At 41.2% G+C, this 17,310-nt stretch overlaps 1 protein-coding gene across 11 annotated transcripts in view; it reads left to right on the forward strand.

The window, feature by feature from the left end:
- LOC143348100 (uncharacterized) overlaps positions 1–17,310 on the forward strand; it is a 76,485-nt gene that overhangs the window by 2,662 nt on the left and 56,513 nt on the right. For 3 of the 11 annotated variants that reach the window (XM_076777947.1, XM_076777943.1, XM_076777950.1), the window contains exons 1-2: positions 12,458–13,007; positions 16,636–17,217. The exons of 1 other annotated variant lie outside the window; for it this stretch is intronic. In XM_076777947.1, the coding sequence (XP_076634062.1) occupies positions 17,008–17,217 (210 nt within the window). In that variant the 5' untranslated portion in view covers positions 12,458–13,007; positions 16,636–17,007. Of the gene's footprint in view, positions 1–12,449; positions 13,008–13,479; positions 13,495–16,241; positions 17,218–17,310 lie in introns of those variants that run through there. 7 more of the 11 variants (XR_013080714.1, XM_076777948.1, XM_076777946.1 and 4 more) reach the window with 7 other exon arrangements.

Consider the following 17,310-nt stretch of genomic DNA (forward strand, 5'->3'; position numbering starts at 1 on the left):
TTACTTTATTATTAGCGTAGCCAGTCTGTTTGCTGTGCCTCATTATGCAAACATTAGGCAAAATTATTTACTTGAAATTCTAATTATAAGAAATTTGTTCTCTCTATTCAAATACGTGAGTATAAAATATGTATACAATGTATTCAGCCACCCCTGGGAAAAATTTTAATAGAGAATTCTAGAGGTCAAAATAAGACGAAAATCAAGAATATTAATTTGTTGATCGAGGCTTCGTTAAAAAGTTATTAATGTTTAAAGTTCCGACCTTACTGAATTTTTTTCTCGAAAATGCGCAAGATTTCGGGGGTATGTCTATTCACCAAAAATGATTGTAATCGACCCCTGAAACCGAAAATAATTTTTCCAGAACGATTCGAAATTTTTTTTTTCCGTCGAAAAATTTCATACCTTCTCGATTTTTTTTCTAGAAACTGGGTAGGATTTCGGGGGTATGTCTATTCACCAAAAATGATTGTAATCGACCCCTGAAACCGAAAATAATTTTTCCAGAACGATTCGAAATTTTTTTTTTCCGTCGAAAAATTTCATACCTTCTCGATTTTTTTTCTAGAAACTGGGTAGGATTTCGGGGGTATGTCTATTCACCAAAAATGATTGTAATCGACCCCTGAAACCGAAAATAATTTTTCCAGAACGATTCGAAATTTTTTTTTTTCGTCGAAAAATTTCATACCTTCTCGATTTTTTTTCTAGAAACTGGGTAGGATTTCGGGGGTATGTCTATTCATCAAAAATGATTGTAATCGACCCCTGAAACCGAAAATAATTTTTTTAGAATGATTTGAAATTTTTTAATTTTGTTAATAACTTTTTAACGAAGCCTCCATCAACAAATTGGTATTCTTGATTTTCGTTTCATTTTGGCCTCTATTTTTATTTTTGTCCATTTGTCGGTAAGAATTTTTTAGTATTACGTATACATCAATAGCAAAAATTCGTGTTAATCCAATTAGAACTACATCAATTTAAACAAAGATATCGACTCTTTAGCCGGGTGTCCAAATACTTATGGACGGTAGTGTATGTACTTCGCGATTAGTAACGTTGATATAAAATAAATGCTCTTAGGTCGAGTGCGTGCTAATATGGTCCTTTAAAAGTATTTCTTAAGGATTCTTTGTATCGTCGAGCGTGTCGTGGGAGCAATCAAATTAGAAGCTACTGTCAGTGTCTCGTAGCGTCTGTAAGGAAAATAGAACGAGCAAACAGTAAATGCACGCAGGCATATGGAAGTCGGCAATGCAGTTCCGGGAGTTTGTGTAAAATTGATCGTGCATTGGGTGGGCGGAATATGTATTTGTCTCGTGAACTGTAAAGTAGGTAGGTCGGAAGACTACTCAAACAAATTATTTCGAGCTGATTGCTGTTTACGGTTGACATTTCGAATCATGAATATGGTGCTGTAGGTGTTATCGATTAAACTTTCGTGAGCTTGTTAGATAACATTTCTATGCGCTATATTGGTCCTGATAGTTCGTGATTAATCGCACAGTTCGCTGTTATTCCGAGTTTGCAATAAATATATCGACGTACACGCGTTATCGATACGACGTTTCTTCTCGACTCACGAAGTTTCGAAAGCACTCTGGAGCGTATTAAATAATCTTACCAAGCGCAATAATAAATCGTATATTGTACGCGTAAAACAATATCTGCCGTAATTTGTGCCGAACAATGGCGATTCCTCTTTTCTCTGATTCTTATTCTCACTTTAAGATAATTACAATTCTGAAAGAAGTTCAATTTATTTATCTAACAGGATACACTGAAAATTAAATAGCTTCGAGGACTTTCATAGTGTTTGGTCGTTTGATAAATATTTTTCTAGCCGTTAACACGAGTTCGGATAAGATAAGTAATATTTATCGGTTAAAAATAACGTCAGGTTATTTATTTCTATTCGAATAAAGAAGATACTGAACTGTTGCGAACGTACAACGAAAATTATGGTTTTATTTTTAATTCGAGCACAACCTTTTGGAAATATTAAGATCGACGCAAAAATCATCTTTTAAACGGTTATCTAACATTTGAGATCACGTTTTTTTCTATCTTTGCTGTTGGCACGTACGCTCTTCCGCCCTCTTTATTTTTCATTGCATCGATCAATAAAATACCTCCTTGCACTTTTTTGTTTACACAGCTTGCACTGGTAGCTGTACATCATCTTCGCTTCGTTGCATCATTTCTCCGATAAATTCACCCTTCGTGTATTAACCTGTTCGTCTATGTTTCCTCGATCGTTACATTAATCGTGATTAAAATATTGTCGTAGACAGTGTCTTATCGGATATTATTTGATATTTAATGAAAAACACCGTATTCTAAGAATGATCTTTATTCTCTGAGATCTGCAGAGCGACATTCGCATAACGATTGCGTTCACTAGCGATCACACCTCGCTGTAGCGGTTGTTAGGACGTCGTTCTTTGTTTTAAACATATACGTATCTGGATATAATAGAAAATTCTAGAATCTTCCACAGACACAATAACGTTTATTTTACATTAGTCGTTTCAGTTTTTGTATTGTTTTTTTATAGGATTTCCAACATGTCCCTCATTCAGAATCGTTCGTCATCTTTTCCCCTTATTTTTATTTACGAAAATAAACTAATGCACGAACATTTGTCTATATCGTTACGCGATCTCGAACGAAAACAGTTTTTCAGGTACCGTCAGTGGCGTGTTTCGCTTACCGTGACTAAGTCGACATAGAAATTTAGGCACCTAATTAGATTTTCGGTAAGGAATTTTTTTCTCGAAAGTGGGTAGGATTTCAGGGGTATGTGTAATGACCAAAAATGATTGTAATTGACCCCTGCAACTGAAAATAATTTTTTTAGTATTATTTGAAATTTTTAAATTTCGTCTAAAAATTTCAGTACTTTCTCGAATTTTTTTCTCGAAAGTGGGTAGGATTTCAGGGGTATGTGTATTCACCAAAAATGATTGTAATTGAGTCCCGTAACCGAAAATAATTTTTCCAGAACGATTTGAAATTTTTGAATTTAATTGTTAATAACTTTGTAACGAAGTCTCCATCAACGAATTGGTGTTCTTGATTTTCGTCTTATTTTGGCCTCCAGAATCCCCCATTAAAATTTTTCCCAGGGGTGGTCGAACACCCTGTATTGTTACAGAAATTTTTTTCTTCTTCGGACCTTTCGAAGTCGAGGCTTAAAAAAACGTTATGCATGCATGTAAACAGTACTATGTTGTTGTACGTTTACCTGAACTTTCGTGCAAAAAAGTGAACGAATAAAGCTCATCGATGTTTGTCGACGGTTTTGTCCAAACAGAATTTTCCGTGTACACGACAGACGAAACCGGATTCTTCTACAATAAAATTATATTATAACCGATGTTTATCACGAAACGGGACGACAAGGTTTTAATATCGTGTATTCGATATAGGATTTGGTCGTAGCGTTCGAAACTATCCGTGAAATCGTATTAAAAGGTTCTCGAACGAGAATAGGCTAGTTATTCGACAATCGACCAAGTTTCATCTGTGGCAAATTAATTTTCCAGGCTTTATTGGTTATCTCTGAGCTTAATGCAGCTGGATTATAGTCCGTTTATTGTTTGCGTGCTCAAGAGCCCGCACAATGAAATCTGGGGAATGTTTGTTGCCAAGGTTGGTTTGTTTGTCGATACAAAGATCAAAGGGATTCAGTGCGTTTCCCTGATCATTGGCTAAATTTACTTGCGAAACGCAATTGTCTCAGTTTACCTTGTCACGAAATAGCGTAGCACGAATTCGACTTAAATATACACGCGTGCATGTCTCGCGAGCAACGTAATAATTAGCAGTGCATATATTCGTAAAAGGAAAATTGTTCTCTCGAAACGTATTAAGATTACTTTTAACAACTTATAAATTAATAGTTTTAATTTTAATTAGCAGTAATCTTGTAAACGAACTAACGAGTATTTAGAAAATTGACTGTCGCGCAAATGGATGTTGGCGAATATTTTTCCAATAGTAACAGGAGTAGTTGGACTTTAATCGCGTATGGTAATTTCGACGAATGTCTTGTAGAATCGTTAGAACGCGTTGTTAGAAGAAGAGACGAAAGAGGTTATCGAAGAAGTAATATTTTTACGATCAATGGACTTTGTCTTTAATTCCTTTCCTACCGACTCTTAAGAGTGTCGTTTCTTCTTCCCGTGGACGGTCCGAACGCTCAGTTGGATGATTAAAAACGAAGGTAATATAAATTGGTTTAAAGTGCTTTCAAGATGGCGCCTTTGATGGCAAATCATGGGACGAAGGAAATGGGAAACTGCCATCCTTCCATCCCGAACCGTTTCGAAGATGTCTTAAACGAGACTTCCACTAGAGAGCCTGGCTACTTTTGTCTCGAAAATAGGTTCCCCTTCGATAAAATTCATTGTCCTCTCCATAGACTCGTTCGTAGAAGTCTTCGTTAAGGAAGAGTTTACATCGAGATACGTCCCGGGGAACAAGAGATATACAAATTTACATTTCATTCTGTAATTCCAAAGAAGAAAGTAATTATCCGCGCAATCCTTCTTCCTTGTCGTCAACCATTATATCGTGAGGTCCTGTTGAAAAGAAATAGAAAATAGGAATGGAAGGTCGGCCGAGCGCTCGCGAGAGAACGATCCCTCTGGTGGCAAGCACGGGAGACGATGATCCCACAATATCGTTGCCAAACAAACAACCTACGAGTTTTTCATCCGGATTACAACACGTTACGTGACAATGGTTTTTAAAATTGCAAGGAAAATAAATTGATTTACAATTGCATCCTCGTGAAAACGAACACCCGAAACGAGAGAGACAGATCGGCTTAACGTTTATATAGACTCCTTTTTGTTTCGTTATTTTTACGGTCCGCATTAGTCGCTGGATTTACGGCCACATTTTACGATACATTTCGAACGGATATTAACAGAGAATTCGAGGTACTTTCTCGCGGCGTTCGCGGCAGTCGTAAAAAATTACCTTCCATTTGGTCAAGGATCGACAAAACACGTTCGTTTCCCGCGACCACTTACAACCCGTAACACCGACGCGTTTTACGCGGCTGTTTGAAACGAGTTTACGCGACGATACCATTTGCTGCTAATGCGTTTTTAGACTTTCTCGTACGTAACCTCGTAAAGACGCCGCGGGGATGCTATGTAGCCGGTATACACAGGAATTCATGGAGTTGCAGGGAGAAAAATAGAGACGGATAGAGTGAAAACGAGCGAGCGAGCGAATTAAAGAGGAGGAGATAGCGCGAAGGGTGAGAATCACGAGGGTGCCACTTGTGTTGTCGATGGACGTCGTCGTCGTCGTGTTACTTTATCCACCGCGCTTCTTCTGCTTTAAATATACAGGGTGTTTTGTCTAAGATAAACCATCTCGTTGACAGTAAGTGAACATTAATTTAAAAGAAAAAGAAAGACCAGTTTTTTAAGTACGTTTAGCTCGTTCTTGTTTCATCAACATTGTTAACCCATAAAGTCCGGCGCTTACGTGTAATTCTGAAATAGCTTGCACAGCGCACGATACATCCCACCGAAGACGTACGAAAGCGTCTGGCGAAAGGAACGAAGGATTATTACAGTACTCTTATTACGGTACTTTTTTTGTATCAGCTTTCTGTATCCCATACGCTTTCAATTTCATGCACGACATCGTAAACAGAACGAGAGCGTCGTACGTTAATTAAAAAAATAATCGATATTAGCAATTTACAGCAACATCTTTTAATTTACACCTTGATCAAATTCGTAACGACCTTTTCGTCGATATTCGTTCACGCGAAAGTAGCCGTTCGCGTATTGCCTTCTGCCGATCGAACGCGAACTTTATCAATATTTTATTGCAATTTCTGTTCACCGGGGGGAAGGCAAACGCGGACATGTTTCCCATGCACAAAATTAACACGTTCTGTGCCACGACGGTTTAAATACAAAATTCTTCGTATACGGTACGAACTTATTCTAAAAGTTTAGCCGACTTGGAAGTAAACACTCCAGATAATTGGTCAAATTACGAATATACGTATATGTGTATAAGAAATACGATAAAATGATGAAAACAGTACGAGTTTCAATCGTAACAAAAGGAGAGAAATTACGTTATTAACGTGAATTTTGTCTATTATCTCTAACGATTTTACTAAAAAAAAAGAAATTTTAAATATCACCGAATTTTCAAGGCTTATACCTCATACAGGCACCTTAAACGCGACTAGCGAGTAAATTGTCTCGATGAACTGATTACGGTTCGTCTATTCACCGGTAATTTCTTACAATTAGAAGCTACTTGTCAATGGTACGTTCGGAAGGGCACTGCGACTCGACACGCAACGAGCGTGTATGTCCTCGTTGTTCGTTTGACCGTTCACAGTGACGTCACCCGACAGGTAATAATGTTAAGTAATATTTACTAACAGGCAAGACCGACCTCGGGGCCTCCGAGGACCCCACGGATCGTTCTTCGGGGCGCAGCCGCCATCAACTAAATTATCCACAAAACGGTTTCACGCATTCCAAGAAGAATTCTCGCGTCCGCGTAAACGCGCTTCTTACAATTAGATCGTCTCTCAAGCCGTCACATTCCGGCGGATTTCTATTAGAAGGCTACGACGATTTATAGCGCCACGAGGCGACGTCGCCCCGGACGCTAGGAATGCGAAATCTGCGCCGCGAAAACGATTTTATTAATAAACATCCTATATTTCTCGTCGAACGTCCGCACAGGTCGGTGTAAATCTCTTGCAAAGCAGAGAAACGAGCATTAGACGGTCAGGAAAAGAGATAAACTCGAGGATTCGTTGTAACGTCAACGAGGGCGTTCGTGCAACGTCGCGTCAGCATCACGTTGGAAAATATCGTCGACGATCGAGGGGGTTGATCTTTACGGGCGCGTCGCGTCCTGTCAGCGATATCGTTCAACGATTTCCGTGTCATGCGCAGAGGCCCCGTCACACGGGGCGTCTCTCGTTAATCGTTACACGATAAACATAAATACATTCTACGTAATGTCAGAGACCGGGTTCAGAGGCACGAAATGCGCGAAAGCGTGGAAGAGTACGAAATCATTGGCGTGTACGCGTCGACGGGCACACAGCCCTGTGTAGCGGGCTCGATGGATCCAGGGGCAGTCTGGGAGCATGTATGCGCGCGCATCCTCCCAGGTACACACCTTTACCCCCGTCGCTTCGCACGGCCGTTCATGGCGGGCCACTCCTACTGTCGGTGTATCGTCCGCCGCGCCGGTGATTTCGCCACGGGTTCCACGTCGTTTCCTCGACTACGGATTTTTACTTTGCCTCCGTGCAAACTTGTTCCCAACTGTTAATAACATTATACGATGTTCGAATGACGCATGGTTTAATCAACTCCCGTAGAGTTTCGCCGAGGACCGGAGTTTTACTCCGTGATTGTCACGACAACACCTGGAACCACCGCGATTTTCGTTCCCTTGCACCGGGATACGGGTGTCGTTTCGGTCCATTCTCCGTCGGGGAAGTTGGATTGCCGGTGACACGGAATTATGCAAACGACGTCCAGCCACGGTAAATTGTTTCGACGCTTCGAAGGAACGAGTGCCATTGCTCGACGACCCGAGTCCAAGCTACCTGTCGTCTGGTTTGTCGGAAAGGTTACGCTCGTATTCGTCGAGGGCCTCGCGCGTTCCTCTGACATAGGAGCCGGTAAACTCGTTCTTCAAAATAGTCGGGCGATAAATGTTTTACGATACGTACCGAGTATAGATTTTCATCGAAAAGAAAACAAGTTTAAACACGAAAAATGTTGCAACGGCGTCTTCCATTGTCGGTCCTTTCAGAATTTTTGAAATTCTTGGTTTTCTTTCGAAATCTATGTCTTTCTTTAGAACATCGTTAAGCTTTATCTTTATTTTTGGTCCATAGTCTTCGAGAATCGAACGATTCGAACAGGTACGATGGAAAGACGGACGTCGTATTCGTTCAAAGCCAAACGAACGGCAGGTAAACGTTGCTGATGGTAACTTCATCATCCAGCAAAGTAATTCCTACTGCAAAAATTGCAAACTTATTGCACTTTTGGTTGGACAGCATCTTCGAATACCAGTAGAACATCTGTCATCGGAATACTCATTGTACGAACGTTTCCGTGAGCATTCTTTACTAAAACGAACATTAGAAGAATAAGAAAGATGTAGCTCGAAGGTTAGAAGCCGAGAGTATCACCTGTCACTCGGTTTGAGGATATCGTGCTACATTTAGCGGGATACGACAGTGTTTAAAGCGGAGAAAAGGGTGATGGAACAAAGAGAGACTCGCGACGAGTGACCGGACGAGACTCGCGACGGTTAAGAGAGATAGACAGAATAGTTTGATAGCGCGTACGAGTGTAGAGGGAGATTGAGACGGGGTGGTTGCAATTGCGAGGTCAACGACCGACAACCAGTCGCCCCCGTTAAAGCCAACTCACCAAACGACAGAGGTTCTCAGCTATCCACTGCCCCACCCACCCTCCTTGCTTCTCCATTTTTATTCTTTGCGAATCAATTGCCCCCCCCCCCTCCTCCCCCTCCCCCGGATCTGTTATCAATTTGCGTCTCAACAGTCTCTCTGACGCCAACAGAACTGCAATTAAACGAAATTGTCGTATCACGGTTGAAACTTTCAGCACGAACGACGTTTCTTCGCGTTCCGGTCACCGACTTTCATTTGTACGACAATCCGTTTTATTTGATGAACCGTCGCAATTTTCTGCAAACTTATAACCAGTCGCCGACACGAGGGGATAGAATAGTACGGGCGTTTCTTGTTACAGTAACAAGCAAAACTGAACCGATCGCGCAAAGTTTTCGCGAAGATCATTCTTTATTAGTACACAAAGCGAAACAAAGAAAATTATCGTTACCGTCACAGAAAACATACACTATTTTTTTTTAATATCTAGAATATGTTCTTCCTGGCCTGAAACGTGGCTGAGAAACATAAAAAGTCGTAAAATTCGAATGCATTATACATTGATATATCTTTAACTAATCTTGTACGTGTTCGATTCGAGCAGTAAAATTTGGAGTTATTAGCTGAAGAACGAAACTTGTTTCGTTCGAGCACGAGTTATTATCTAAACTCATCAGCGATTGTCCCGGTGTTCGATCGACAAGACCGTGTCTCGCATACATTCGTTACAAACGTATTCAAGAATCGTGACAACTATCGCGTAAAGTGTCTCGAGCAACGAACCGCGAAAGAAGTCAGAAGAAACGAAAATTAGGTTTCTATGGCTAGGTTTAACGTAACGGAGAATACGGGTCAAGTCTTTTTATAGCTGCAAGAGCAATCCCGCGATAATGCAGCCCGATTTTCTCCCTTTGGGATTGTCGCCATACGGAGGAGGCGGAGAAGGAATGGGTTCGCTGAAAACACACTGTTATTTTCTCTATTGTCCCAGCGGGAACCTCACCTTGGTTCGAGCGCACTCTTCTACGTGTGTTTTCAGGGTCGCGCATTTATGGGGACTGATGAGACGCGTCTTCGAGTACGATAAAATAGGAATTTCTCGGTGCTTAAAGTGTTTAACTCTCTCCTTCGTGCCACGGACATAGAAAGACCTCGCATTTTTCACCTTACATGCCGCAATCGTAACACCAGAGTCACAAATCTAACGCATAGCATCGCGCCGTTTCTACATTTTTGCGCTCCTCTGCATCATTTTTAAATTCAGCAAGTGAGTTTGTCTCAAACGTCGTTTCTTTTCAATTTCTTTTCGTCTAAATTTTAGGGGTGCGCGAGGTCTCAAAACTATCGAGACGAGACGAGACCTCGAAAGTATCTTAATCGAGAATACTTTGGAAAATCTCGAGTATCTGGAATGTATAATGACAATATCATCATTTAGATTTATGGTCTTCTCCTTATCTCGTTGTCTCCAAAAGTCCACCACTGACATCTTTGAAATGAATTATTGATGCTCAACCTATTATCAAGCAACATAGAAAAATTAGCACTTTCACATGTAAATTCTAAATAAAATATATAGTTACATATATAATATTTATTTCTTATATTCCGGTTAACATTCATTTAAACTCTTTGAACTTTCGAGAACCCGAAAATTTTCGAAATTCTCGATACTTTCAATCGACAAGATACTATCGAGGACTCGTCTTGATCTCGACGCGAGTCTTCTCGTCTCGTCTCGAACGTCGAGATCTCGATATTTTCGAAAAATGTCTTCTCGTAATGGAGAAAATATTAAAATGCTTGATCGCCTTTCGCTGAACATTCTTAAAGCGTCCACGCAACGATAAAACGTTAACGAGTTCGACGAGAGAACTCGTTACGACGAGATACCTCGTTCTCTTCGTCGAGTAACTGAATATTCCGAAATCAGATTACACCGATTGATGAACCAAGTCAATAACGGATCGTTTTAGCCGGTTAATACAGTGTACCGCGTCTGTAGCGCATTTTTCAACGTTTTCAACGTTCAACATTCGCGTTTCCAATGGCGCGAATACGTTATCCATCGTGATCGTATACATGGAACCGGAAACGTTTATCGATTTTTCATCCGCGTGTCTCTGGTATCGGTGAAAAATGTAGAACCAGGCGCACTCATCGATATAAATGGATAATAATTCCCCCATCCAGGTCTGAATGATATACAGCAAATCTTGGGTAAGGGCGAGTCATTCTTCGTTAAGGGAATCATCTAGTAATCCACGCGAACAGAATCGATTTCTTTTTTCCTTGTATCTTTTTAAAGTTTGAAACCTTGAGAATATGTCTGCAAATCTATTTAACGGAATTCGTAAAAATAACGAAGCTATAGCCATTCAGCAGCTAATAATGACACCAGAAACTTTAATAGAATCAGTTATACTAGTTCAGTTCAGACCTTAGAAAATTGTATAAAATGAGAATAAGAAATAGCTATTTGAAATAATTATTTCAATCTGTTATTTTTCTCAGCGTTATTTGAAATAACAAAAATAATTTCATTATTCGAAATAACGACGTAGGAACTTGAAATGAAAGGAACTTGAAATACTGAAGTTATACATATACTTGTTAATTTTTTCATTTCAAGTACCAACGCATATTGAATCATTTGAATCGAATGTACCTTTTGGTCAGAATTGGGTATAATAAGTTACAATTAAAATTGATTACGTAACTCATTACCTTCGATGCAATTGCAGATTACATTTCGTAATCGATAGCCGCAATCGACCATTATTAATATTGTAATTGTTAATTTGCAATTACTATCGTAATTATCGAATGTAATTATTACTCGTTACAATCACACGTTACTAATATTTATAAAATGTAACCTTTAAATGCGAAACGCTACGCTATACATATAAAAGGTTAGAGTTTAAATAAAGATACAAGGGTAAGTAGATCAATATTTTTGGCAAAATATAACACGAACAAGAGCATTTATCTTTGTAGAAAGTGAACAATTAAATCGATACAATGTTTTATGTTAATGAAATAAATAAGATTAATAATCGATAAATCAAGATACACGTTTTCTTCTCTACATATCATTGTAACGCGTACGATTTTAACCTGACCCATTATTGGTATCAGTACTTTTGTCGTTATTAATAAATTTAGTTTTGGTTTCAAGTCAGTGCTCATTCCAGGGCATGGAGCAAGGGCAAAGGCAAGGGTGAGGGCAAGGGTGAGGGCAAGGGCAAGGGCAAGAGCAAGAGCAAGAGCAAGAGCAAGAGCAATGTTTTTACCATTTCTTTTCTATGTGCAGCAACAATTGTGTTCCAAGATTTTCTTTGAACAACCTTCTTACAAAATTTTCAACAGTCTGCCGACATTGGTGATCCAGACCAATGGTTTTATATTTTTTTCTGTATGTACTTTCAAATTATTCGATGTTCGAGGACAGTACGAATGTTACGATCGTCGTTCTACGACTAGCATTTTACTCGATAGAAAGCAGTATTTAAGCGACAGCGCAGGACGATTTTCGGTATCAGGTATCGCAAGCACGTACGTAATAACTAATACTCGTATCGTTTACCTTCGTAACGTTCAAACTGCGCGTAAACTGCAAACAGTCCGTGCACAAACTTCCCTTCCGGATTAAAACAGCAATAAGATTCGGAGCAATACCCAAGCACCCCACTCCCGTCGCCGGTATATCGCTACAGCGGCACTCCAATGAAATCCGTAAAGGATCAATAAATGAGGCCATCCTTTACACGCCGCGCCGTCTTACGACCGCGAAATCCTTCCTGCCCGCACCCTTCGGGCAACCCACCCCGTTGCTCCGCGGGAGGGAAGCAGCGTAGTAAGAAAGTCTCGCGCGATGTGCATGTGTAAATACGAGGCGGCTACGTTGCGGCCGCGTACGCGCGACGGAAAGAGGGAGGGATCCGTTATTGATCTTCTCTCGTAGCGTACGTGTTCCCTCTCTCCGTAAAAGAGAAGCAACATATCGGAGCAACCAGCGTCGACTCGATCACGTCGTTCGACGGCCACTCGCGACGAGAGCTCGGCGCATAGTGAGAGCCACTCTTCTGACCGGGAAGCGTGGCCAGGCGGCGAGCAGGTCCGAGCACCGACGAAGATAGTCGAGCACGACCGAGCTCGAACGTCGCTCGAATCCAGTGTCTCAGTGCATGCATAGCGGCCGGCCGGCGTGCATAGTTGGTGATAGCGACGTTGCGTTTTCCGGCCTCGTCTCCTCTATTGGGAGATTTTTTTTCTTTCTTTCTTTCTTTCCATCGTCGTATTCGCCTCATCCGAAAACGTGCGCGACGGAGGACCCGTTACGAGAGGCGCCCTCGTGTTTGTGGCCTCCACGGCACCGGGCCTCGGGGCCCGGGGGCCATCCGATCCCGTGACACGCGGTTATGGAGCTCCTAGGCTCGTCCCGGTGCGGAACCAGCTACGAGATCTGTGCGCGGGCGTTACCCCGTCGTTCCTCTCGCGTACTGGTTAGGAATTCTCGCGCGACGACAGCCAGACGCTGTACGCCCTGATAAAGGTACCGAGATATCGCTTTCTCTCGTCTCGTCTCGTCTTCGACGGACGTTTGTTCCTCGAACAACGAGAATTGGGTTACGGCCTTCGACGAGGAGGAACTCCGAACGATTTCGTTGTCTCGCATTTTACGGGGGAACGTCAGAGTGAAACGATACGTTTTCACGGTGCGGCCGAATTAAGGAGAAACGAATTGTGTTTTCATCAAGACGACAACAGCTTAACCGTGCTGCGTTTAGGGCTGTTACTGTTGACGGAAGTGGTCGTGAAACGTTATTCGTATACGCGAATGATATGTGCGGCCTTCGAAACGTCAGCAACATCAATTCCTTCGCTGTTTCGTGCGCGACTAGGAATATGTACACAGTGTCTCGACGACAGGCAGCGTGGAAACGAGCATACGAGCATACGAGCATACGCGATCTGTCCTTTTTTTCCTCGCGTACACGCTTTGAGAGCTGCTCTTGCCACGCGGTTATAATTGCTGCTCCGTAAGCTGAAAAAAAAGTCTTGCTTAAAAATCGAGGTCGCGGGGAACAAAGAGAACGGCCTTTGTTCCTGCTCGTTTTTATTTCTCTTCCTAGGTCGAGATTCTTGGCCCGGGCTCTCTCCTATCTTATCGAAACGGGGGGCGGGGGGAGGGGTTTAGTGGAGAAACAGCTTGTTTACCTGACATATCGGATGCCCCGTACCATTAACGACGTTGGTAAGAAGATCGACAACAGACGACCCTCTTGCGAAAAAATCGCGATCGTGGTTCGGTTTCTCACTGACATGCGAAGCACGTGTCGGTACATCGACGCTAGAAATAACTAACCCTCTCGGGGACGCGTGTGCGATCGCGTTAATTGGACTTGGACGATGCAACAAAGTAGACGTCCGTTATCTTTTCTCACGGTTAACCTGTTAACCGTATCGCTTTTCGCCCAGAAACGCCCTCTATGCATTGTAGTTACGAACCTGCATAGACGAATTAACTCATCTTGATTACACAAAATGTAAATGTATCTTAACACATTGCTATTCAATCGGAGAAATATCCCTCTTTGCGGCATACCGTGTTTTACGCTTACAAACTATTATACTAACTGTATGCAATCTAAAATTATAGATAACGATAAGAGGACCTAGATAAAAGTTAATTTTCAAAGGATATACATATTTAAAATCACTTATGCTAGTCTTATATAGAGTTTAGTCCCTTTAAGTTTCGATTAAGTAAATTTTGCAAAATTCCCTGTTTACATTCAAGGAAAACAGCTTATTTTATGAATTATTTCATTAAACGAAAGTAAGTTTTAGAAACGATGATAAAATTATATGTTTAACAATTTTATATAACTATAATGAAATGTTACTGAATAGTTTCATATTTGAAGAAGCTTTGCCATGTTTAATTCCCTGGATACAAAATGAGTACTATTTCAAATATTTCGTGTTACGAATCCCTATATTCTAGTAGTTATAAAAATTTAAGTAAAGTTTGAGCAATTTGCAAAGCGTTAATTTAATTCCGATACAATTAAATACATGGATTTTTGAATAAATAGATTAACAATTTGCTTGACAAAGTAGAATAATTTTGAGATTTAACTCTTGCCAGATTTATGTTGATATTTCAAACTGTTATTTTACATATGTATATTTCTCTTTTCGAATACTTTGGCGTATGAATGCATATACGCACCGATCTAAGACTGGACGTGTCACTGATATCTGTCTTTCAGCTATTAATAGTAACGTAATTAATGACTCGCTTTAAGCAGATATAACACAAATTAATAAATGTCCATGGTCGGCGTTAGAGTAATGTACCAGCGTTCCGATGCAATGTCCGATTTAAGCGTCCCCTTCTAACTCGTGTTGCAAATTAAAAATGAATGAAACCCGAGTTTCTTGAACTTGAAGTAGGTAATATTCGGCGTTACGGTCGCCATGATTTTTCCGACAGTTACTCTGATCTGATGAGACAATGTTTCCAATAAAAGTTATTCAATACTTCCATGGTATTAAATTACAATAATAAAAATTTCCAAAAAAATCTTTATTCCATGAAAAATTGCGGTTACTTTGACTTTATAAAGTAACACGATATATTTTTGACTTTGTAGCATTGCATTTGATTAAAAAACAAGTTTTAGTCGACCTTGAGTTTAGAAATCTATAACAAGTTATTAAGAAGACGAGCTTCTTTACGCGTACCTAAGGGAAACAAACGTAATTCATTATCAGTGATTTTATTTTCTAATTGGATGTAAACACACTTATTCAAGATTCAACCTTCTGTGCACGATACATGTCGGTAGGTGCATGGTCACCAGACGTCAATAATCCCTCTTTTCAGAATTAGAGAAACGATTCATTATTAGATGAAAATTTTCTTATCGCGTGCAACGAACTAACGTGTTATGTAGTATTTGACAATAATAATTGTAACGTAAACAAAAGGTCGGATTTAGGATAAGTGTGTTTATCATTTTCATTCGTTTATGTTTCTTAATAAATTGTTATAGATTTCTAAGCTCGTGGTCATCCAAAGATGATTGTATAGTAGATCATTGAACTTGGTTTTTCATCAGCTACAATGTTGCAAAGTCAACAATATGTAGTATCCATTAAAAAATCAACAAGCTTTTTGGAAACCTTTACTACTGCAATTTATTGCCACAGACGTACTGTATAATTTTTGTTGGAAATATTTTTTCCATATACATATACCAGATAACAATATTATTACACGACTTACTGTCAACACAGTCTTCTAAATATTTACTTCCTTCGTTTTTAAACTAGAAAGCTCGTTCCTAACGTTATTACTATCCCCTCTGCTTCGTCAGTTTGCATGGAATGCTCTGCTCAGCTACGACAATCGTGTCTTCTTTCGTTAATTGAACAAATTTTTTTCTCTTTCTACATTTTCGTCAAATGTTCGGCAAATCGTTTATTTGCTGAATCAAGCGTTTTACCTCGTTGCGTGATACCACATAAATTTGATATGTGCGCGTACAAGATAAAATTACCGATTCGGTCATTTTTTATATTCGGTTTCGTTAATAATTAGCACCAAGTGCAATTAAATTCAGTAATCAAAAAAAAAGTGGCGAAGTTCTCGATTGCCAGCCTCCTCCCCGATTTCGATGATACATTTAAAAATCATCGAAATCGGGGAGGGGGCAGATAATCGAGAACTTGACCAGCATCTCTAATAAACGGTTAATTTCGTAATAATTACAAAGGGATTTATATTTCGTGGGGGAATGTTTGAAAATTTTTGGTAGACGGTGGGTATTAAGCGATCGAAAGATTAGTTGTCTCGTGTTGGTTTTAAAATATAAGCGATCGTTCGTCGCGTGGTATCGTTTACTCGTATACCGTACTTAGGGGTCGGTCGAACGCGTTTACATGCAGCGATCCGTCGGTCGCGAGGCCCTCGTGGTCTCCGCTGTCCTGTCCAGGGGTGCACCATCGATGTCGTTCGACGGTATCGGACGGTATGCTTGGCGTAAATCGATAGTTGTTCGGAGATACACGCCGAGCGGAGCTCCTCCTTCTCGTGGTCGTTTCCTTCTCCCGCGACCCTCCTGGCCAAAGAGATCTTTAGACCTCTTTCCGACGTGCTTTGGTCGGTGCAGGTGATATGCGGTACCGGGGGATCGTCGGGAGAGGCGACGCTGGCCTGAATCGCGTACGCGAAGAGAATCGATCGTCGACGAACAAGCAAGACCACTACCGAACGAGGATCTTGGGGCAGATAAACGCCGTGTCGACGGGGGATGGGAACTACCGAGGTAGCGAAATATCATCGCTCGAGGTTTTGGTGAACGAGGAAGGTGGCTGGTCCCGAGGATAGTACCGCGGGGTCGTCGAGGCGAGAAAGAGAGAAAGATCGCGAGAAGAGTAAGGGAAAACTGGCGTCCCAAAGACGCGAGGGTGGTTCTCGCGGGACTCGGACCCGCCGACGGACCAATGGTGGATCACTGTCGAGCCGCGGCAGCGCCACGAGCATGCAGTGCGGCCTGTGCGCCGTCGTCGCGGGACTCTTTCGTAGAGCTATGTGCATCGCGGGCAGCAGACGGGATTCCGGTGAATCCTACTACCAGGAGCTCGCCACCGACGCCCAGGCCCGTCGTCTCTTGCAGCTCGCGCCCATAGAAACCAGCCTGAAGGCGGCCAAGATCGCGGAGCACGTTAAAGAGGCTTTCGAGTCGCAGGAGGTGAGAATTTTACTCTCCACGTACATATGTGTTCTAGGGGGGAGGGGGGTGGGGCTTGCCTGTAAATAACCGACTAATATATACATTAACATA

The sequence above is a fragment of the Colletes latitarsis genome, chromosome 11 (genome assembly GCF_051014445.1).
Source record: "Colletes latitarsis isolate SP2378_abdomen chromosome 11, iyColLati1, whole genome shotgun sequence".
In the NCBI taxonomy this organism is placed as follows: Eukaryota; Metazoa; Arthropoda; class Insecta; order Hymenoptera; family Colletidae; genus Colletes; species Colletes latitarsis.